The sequence below is a fragment of the Oncorhynchus kisutch genome, unplaced genomic scaffold (genome assembly GCF_002021735.2).
Source record: "Oncorhynchus kisutch isolate 150728-3 unplaced genomic scaffold, Okis_V2 scaffold199, whole genome shotgun sequence".
NCBI lineage: Eukaryota > Metazoa > Chordata > Actinopteri > Salmoniformes > Salmonidae > Oncorhynchus > Oncorhynchus kisutch.
This window is the reverse complement of record NW_022262146.1, coordinates 4,110-11,869: the sequence shown is the minus strand read 5'-3', so window position 1 is coordinate 11,869 and position 7,760 is coordinate 4,110. Positions and strand designations below refer to the sequence as shown.

Sequence of the window (7,760 nt, the reverse complement as noted above, 5' to 3'; positions counted from 1 at the left end):
TGTTTAGAATCTGTTTAGAATCTGTTTAGAATCTGTTTAGAATCTGTTTAGAATCTGTTTGAAATCTGTTTAGAATCTGTTTAGAATCTGTTAGAATCTGTTTAGAATCTGTTTAGAATCTGTTTAGAATCTGTTTAGAATCTGTTTAGAATCTGTTTAGAATCTGTTTAGAATCTGTGTAGAATCTGTTTAGAATCTGTTTAGAATCTGTTTAGAATCTGTTTAGAATCTGTTTAGAAATCTGTTTAGAATCTGTGTTAGAATCTGTTTAGAATCTGTTTAGAATCTGTGTAGAATCTGTTTAGAATCTGTTTAGAATCTGTTTAGAATCTGTGTAGAATCTGTTTAGAATCTGTTTAGAATCTGTTTAGAATCTGTGTAGAATCTGTTAGAATCTGTTTAGAATCTGTTTAGAATCTGTTTAGAATCTGTTTAGAATCTGTTTAGAATCTGTGTAGAATCTGTTTAGAATCTGTTTAGAATCTGTTTAGAATCTGTGTAGAATCTGTTTAGAATCTGTTTAGAATCTGTTAGAATCTGTGTAGAATCTGTTCAGAATCTGTTTAGAATCTGCGTAGAATCTGTGTAGAATCTGCATAGAATCTGTGTAGAATCTGTGTAGAATCTGTGTAGAATCTGTTTAGAATCTGCATAGAATCTGTGTAGAATCTGCATAGAATCTGCATAGAATCTGTGTAGAATCTGCATAGAATCTGTGTAGAATCTGCGTAGAATATGTGTAGAATCTGCGTAGAATCTGTGTAGAATCTGTGTAGAATCTGCGTATGGGTTTCAGCCCTGGACTCAGCTCCATGTGGCAAGTTGTGGTGCAAATCGTCTAATTGTTGAAAAGGATTTTTGGCCTGCTTTACTGCAAGGAATTCTAAATGGTCGACCACAGGCTAGCGTTGGGGGGTTATAAATGACACCCTGTCTCTTTGTACTGTGGAGGAATCACTGAGGAGAGGATCACTGTGGAGGAATCACTGAGGAGAGGATCACTGAGGAGAGAATCACTGAGGAGAGGATCACTGAGGAGAGAATCACTGAGGAGAGAATCACTGAGGAGAGAATCACTGAGGAGAGAATCACTGAGATTTGCTTCGGGGTTTGTGTTACTGAAGGATAACATCAACTGCTGACACATGCCTTTACTATGGGGCCCTGATGCATCAATCACACACCTTTACTATGGGGCCCTGATCATCAATCACACGCCTTTACTATGGGGCCCTGATCATCAATCACACACTTTACTATGGGGCCCTGATCATCAATCACACGCCTTTACTATGGGGCCCTGATCATCAATCACACACCTTTACTATGGGGCCCTGATCATCAATCACACACCTTTACTATGGGGCCCTGATCATCAATCACACACCTTTACTATGGGGCCCTGATCATCAATCACAAGCCTTTAGACATGACTAGTCAATCTCTGATCTACCTTGACTTCAACGTGTGCCATCAGTATAGATGGCCCAGACATGACTAGTCAATCTCTGATCTACCTTGACCTCAACATGTGCCATCAGTACAGAAGGCCCAGACATGACTAGTCAATCTCTGATCTACCTTGACTTCAACGTGTGCCATCAGGACAGCAGGCCCAGACATGACTAGTCAATCTCTGACCTACCTTGACTTCAACGTGTGCCATCAGCACAGCAAAGCTGGTCAGATGAGTACAGGAGCAGGTGGTGTGTGTTCTGTTGGTGTCCAGTAGTCGACAGTCCTGACTGGACCAGAACCCAGTCATGGACCGCTTGGAATAACTCCAGAAAGAACAGTTGGGGTTGAAGTTCTCCTCTGAATGCTGGGAGAGAGAGAGGAGAGAGAGGTAGGGGAGAGACAGAGAGCGAGAGAGAGAGAGAGAGAGAGAGAGAGAGAGAGAGAGAGGAGAGAGAGAGAGAGAGAGAGAGAGAGAGAGAGAGAGAGAGGAGAGGAGAGGTAGGGGGAGAGACAGAGAGCGAGAGAGAGAGAGAGAGAGAGAGAGCGAGAGAGAGAGAGAGAGAGAGAGAGAGAGAGAGAGAGAGAGAGGAGAGAGAAGAATGGGGGAGCGAGGATGGGAGGGAGGGAGAGAGAGAGAGAGAGAGAGAGAGAGAGAGAGAGAGAGAGAATGGGGGAGCGAGGGTGGGAGGGAGGGAGATAGTGGGGAGGGAGGGAGGGAGATAGTGGGGGAGGGAGGGAGGGGAACAGAATGTGTGAGAGGACAAGTGATAAACAGACAGAAGGATGTGTGACACTGAATGAGTCAATATGTGTCTGTGTGTCTGTGTGTCTTGTGGTCCTGCTGAAGGCCTGGATGTTGCTAAGCAGACTTGTCCACAACAACTGTTTTGCTGTAAAGTGCTAGCAAGCTGTTGGTGTGGAACATCTGTATCAGTGTCTCTGAGCGTGTTATGGTGTGGTTGTGTGTTATGGTTGTGTGTTATGGTTGTGTGTTATGGTGTGGTTGTGTGTTATGGTGTGGTTGTGTGTTATGGTGTGGTTGTGTGTTATGGTGTGGTTGTGTGTTATGGTTGTGTGTTATGGTGTGGTTGTGTGTTATGGTGTGGTTGTGTGTTATGGTGTGGTTGTGTGTTATGGTTGTGTGTTATGGTGTGGTTGTGTGTTATGGTGTGGTTGTGTGTTATGGTCGTGTGTTATGGTGTGGTTGTGTGTTATGGTGTGGTTGTGTGTTATGGTTGTGCGTTATGGTGTGGTTGTGTGTTATGGTGTTGTTGTGTGATATGGTGTGGTTGTGTGTTATGGTTGTGTGTTATGGTTGTGTGTTATGGTGTGGTTGTGTGTTATGGTTGTTGTGTTATGGTGTGGTTGTGTGTTTATGGTGTGGTTGTGTGTTATGGTGTGGTTGTGGTTGTGTGTTATGGTGTGGTTGTGTGTTATGGTGTGTGTTATGGTGTGGTTGTGTGTTATGGTGTGTGTTATGGTGTGGTTGTGTGTTATGGTGTTGTGTTATGGTGTGGTTGTGTGTTATGGTGTTGTTGTGTGTTATGGTGTGGTTGTGTGTTATGGTGTGGTTGTGTGTTATGGTGTTGTTGTGTGATATGGTGTGGTTGTGTGTTATGGTGTGGTTGTGTGTTATGGTGTGGTTGTGTGTTATGGTGTGGTTGTGTGATATGGTATGGTTGTGTGTTATGGTGTGGTTGTGTGTTATGGTGTTGTTGTGTGTTCTGGTGTGGTTGTTGGTTATGGTGTGGTTGTGTGTTATGCTGTGGTTGTGTGTTATGGTTCTGTGTTATGGTGTGGTTGTGTGTTATGGTGTTGTTGTGTGGTTGTGTGTTATGGTGTGGTTGTGTGTTATGGTGTTGTTGTGTGTTATGGTGTTGTTGTGTGTTATGGTGTGGTTGTGTATTATGGTGTGGCTGTGTGGTTGTGTGTTATGGTGTTGTTGTGTGTTCTGGTGTGGTTGTGTGTTATGGTGTGGTTGTGTGTTATGGTGTGGTTGTGTGTTATGGTGTGGTTGTGTGTTATGGTGTGGTTGTGTCGTTGTGTGTTATGGTGTTGTTGTGTGTTATGGTGTGGTTGTGTGTTATGGTGTGGTTGTGTGGTTGTGTGTCATGGTGTTGTTGTGTGTTATGTTGTGGTTGTGTGTTATGGTGTGGTTGTGTGGTTGTGTGTAATGGTGTTGTTGTGTGTTATGGTGTGGTTGTGTGTTATGGTTGTGTGTTTTGGTGTGGTTGTGTGTTATGGTGTTGTTGTGTGTTATGGTGTGGTTGTGTGTTATGGTTGTGTGTTATGGTGTGGTTGTGTGTTATGGTGTGGTTGTGTGTTATGGTGTTGTTGTGTGTTATGGTGTGGTTGTGTGTTATGGTTGTGTGTTATGGTTGTGTGTTATGGTGTGGTTGTGTGTTATGGTGTGGTTGTGTGTTATGGTTGTGTGTTATGGTGTGGTTGTGTGTTATGGTGTGGTTGTGTGTTATGGTGTTGTTGTGTGTTATGGTGTGGTTGTGTGTTATGGTTGTGTGTTATGGTTGTGTGTTATGGTGTGGTTGTGTGTTATGGTGTGGTTGTGTGTTATGGTTGTGTGTTATGGTGTGGTTGTGTGTTATGGTGTGGTTGTGTGTTATGGTGTTGTTGTGTGTTATGGTGTTGTTGTGTGTTATGGTGTGGTTGTGTATTATGGTGTGGCTGTGTGGTTGTGTGTTATGGTGTTGTTGTGTGTTCTGGTGTGGTTGTGTGTTATGGTGTGGTTGTGTGTTATGGTGTGGTTGTGTGTTATGGTGTGGTTGTGTGTTATGGTGTGGTTGTGTCGTTGTGTGTTATGGTGTTGTTGTGTGTTATGGTGTGGTTGTGTGTTATGGTGTGGTTGTGTGGTTGTGTGTCATGGTGTTGTTGTGTGTTATGTTGTGGTTGTGTGTTATGGTGTGGTTGTGTGGTTGTGTGTAATGGTGTGGTTGTGTGTAATGGTGTGGTTGTGTGTTATGTTGTGGTTGTGTGTTATGGTGTGGTTGTGTGTTATGGTTTTGTGTTATGGTGTGGTTGTGTGTTATGGTTGTGTGTTATGGTGTGGTTGTGTGTTATGGTGTGGTTGTGTGTTATGGTGTGGTTGTGTGTTATGGTGTGGTTGTGTGTTATGGTGAGGTTGTATATCCATAAATGCTCCATACTGTGTGTTTGTGTGTTTGTTTGTGTGTCTGTCTGTCTGTGTGTCTGTGTGTTTGTCTGTGTGTGTGTGTGTGTGTTTGTCTGTGTGTCTGTCTGTCTGCCTGTCTGTCTGTCTGTCTGTCTGTCTGTGTGTCTGTGTGTGTGTGTGTCTGTGTGTGTCTGTGTGTGTGTGTGTGTGTCTGTGTGTGTGTGTGTGTGTGTGTAATCCGTGCGTATTCTCCGGTATATATACCTGCAGGTGTTTGACAGTGAAGACCACCGGTTCAGACAGATAGACCTTGTTGCTCTCCTTGTTGATAGCAGCAGTAATAACAGGAGAGTTGACTATGACAGAGTAGTTAGGATAGAGAGCCTCGCTGCCCAGACCAACACTGGCATTATCTGTAGACAGGTAGGAGCCCAGGTTCCTGTAGAGGACGAACACCATGCGGATCTCACCTGGCGGGGGAGACAACACACTGCAATGTCACTGGCTGGTCAGACATTCAGGGAGATATTAGGACAAGTAATTAGACATTCTGGGAGATATTAGGACAAGTAATTAGATCGTCATGGGGATATTAGGACAAGTAATTAGACATTCTGGGAGATATTAGGACAAGTATTTAGACATTCTGGGAGATATTAGGACAAGTAATTATACATTCTGGGAGATATTAGGACAAGTAATTAGACATTCTGGGAGATATTAGGACAAGTAATTAGACATTCAGGGAGATATTAGGACAAGTAATTAGACATTCAGGGAGATATTAGGACAAGTAATTAGACATTCAGGGAGATATTAGGACAAGTAATTAGACATTCTGGGAGATATTAGGACAAATAATTCGATCTTCATGGTGATACTAGGACAGGTAATTAGACATTCTGGGAGATATCAGGACAGGTAATTAGATCTTCATAGTGATACTAGGACATGCTTTTAGACATTCTGGGAGATATTAGGACAAGTAGTTAGACATTCTGGGAGATATTAGGACAAGTAATTAGATCTTCATGGTGATATTAGGACAAGTAATTAGATCTGCATGGTTATACTAGGACAAGTAGTTAGACATTCTGGGAGGTATTAGGACAAGTCATTAGACATTCTGGGAGATATTAGGACAAGTAATTAGACACTCTGAGAGATATTAGGACAAGTAGCCAGACCTTCAGGGAGATATTAGGACAAGTAATTAGATCTTCATAATAGGACAAGATCAAATAATTAGGTCTTTAGGGAGATATTAGGCCAAGTATTTAGGTCTTCATAATAGGACAAGGATAAATAATTAGGTCTTCAGGGAGATATTAGGGCAAGTAGCCAGACCTTCAGGGAGATATTAGGACAAGTAATTAGACATTCTGGGAGATATTAGGACAAGTAATTAGATCGTCATGGTGATACTAGGACAAGTAATTAGATCTTCATGGTGATATTAGGACAAGTAATTAGATCTGCATGGTTATACTAGGACAAGTAGTTAGACATTCTGGGAGATATTAGGACAAGTCATTAGATCTGCATGGTTATACTAGGACAAGTAGTTAGACATTCTGGGAGGTATTAGGACAAGCAATTAGATCTTCATGGTGATATTAGGACAAGTAATTAGGCATGCAGGGAGATATTAGGACAAGCAATTAGATCTGCATGGTTATACTAGGACAAGTAATTAGGCATGCAGGGAGATATTAGGACAAGCAATTAGATCTGCATGGTTATACTAGGACAAGTAGTTAGACATTCTGGGAGGTATTAGGACAAGTCATTAGATCTTCATGGTGATATTAGGACAAGTAATTAGGCATGCAGGGAGATATTAGGACAAGCAATTAGATCTGCATGGTTATACTAGGACAAGTAGTTAGACATTCTGGGAGGTATTAGGACAAGTCATTAGACATTCTGGGAGATATTAGGACAAGTAATTAGACACTCTGAGAGATATTAGGACAAGTAGCCAGACCTTCAGGGAGATATTAGGACAAGTAATTAGATCTTCATAATAGGACAAGATCAAATAATTAGGTCTTTAGGGAGATATTAGGCCAAGTATTTAGGTCTTCATAATAGGACAAGGAAAAATAATTAGGTCTTCAGGGAGATATTAGGGCAAGTAGCCAGACCTTCAGGGAGATATTAGGACAAGTAATTAGACATTCTGGGAGATATTAGGACAAGTAATTCGATCTTCAGGGAGATATTAGGACAAGTAATTATATCTTCATAATAGGACAAGGACAAATAATTAGGTCTTCAGGGAGATATTAGGGGTTGAATTTTAACAGTGAATACAGTGAGGTATAGGAACAAGGCAAGTGGTTGATTTTAAAACTGTGGTATATCAATTGCCAGACATTTGCATGTCCTCTGAGAGGTGTGGGATAGGACAGGGTGGAATAGAGTTGAATTGAATAGAATGGCTTGCAAACACACAGTAAACTGTTGAGACCCATGGGTAATGGTTACGTGGGATAGGACAGGGTGGAATAGAGTTGAATTGAATAGAATGGCTTGCAAACACACAGTAAACTGTTGAGACCCATGGGTAATGGTTACGTGGGATAGGACAGGGTGGAATAGAGTTGAATTGAATAGAATGGCTTGCAAACACACAGTAAACTGTTGAGACCCATGGGTAATGGTTACGTGGGATAGGACAGGGTGGAATAGAGTTGAATTGAATAGAATGGCTTGCAAACACACAGTAAACTGTTGAGACCCATGGGTAATGGTTACGTGGGATAGGACAGGGTGGAATAGAGTTGAATTGAATAGAATGGCTTGCAAACACACAGTAAACTGTTGAGACCCATGGGTAATGGTTACGTGGGATAGGACAGGGTGGAATAGAGTTGAATTGAATAGAATGGCTTGCAAACACACAGTAAACTGTTGAGACCCATGGGTAATGGTTACGTGGGATAGGACAGGGTGGAATAGAGTTGAATTGAATAGAATGGCTTGCAAACACACAGTAAACTGCTGAGACCCATGGGTAATGGTTACGTGGGATAGGACAGGGTGGAATAGAGTTGAATTGAATAGAATGGCTTGCAAACACACAGTAAACTGTTGAGACCCATGGGTAATGGTTACGTGGGATAGGACAGGGTGGAATAGAGTTGAATTGAATAGAATGGCTTGCAAACAC

The 7,760-nt window shown here is 42.1% G+C and overlaps 1 protein-coding gene across 1 annotated transcript; it reads right to left on the bottom strand.

Annotated features, from left to right (window-relative positions):
* Positions 1 to 1,028: 1,028 nt before the first annotated feature.
* Positions 1,029 to 5,075, bottom strand: LOC116360708 (adhesion G protein-coupled receptor L3-like; the record flags this gene model as incomplete). The annotated part of the gene is made up of 2 exons (XM_031815681.1): positions 1,029 to 1,822; positions 4,850 to 5,075. Coding segments are annotated over 2 exons (460 nt in total), but the record flags the coding sequence as incomplete, so codon positions are not given.
* Between the last annotated feature and the right edge of the window lie 2,685 nt (positions 5,076 to 7,760).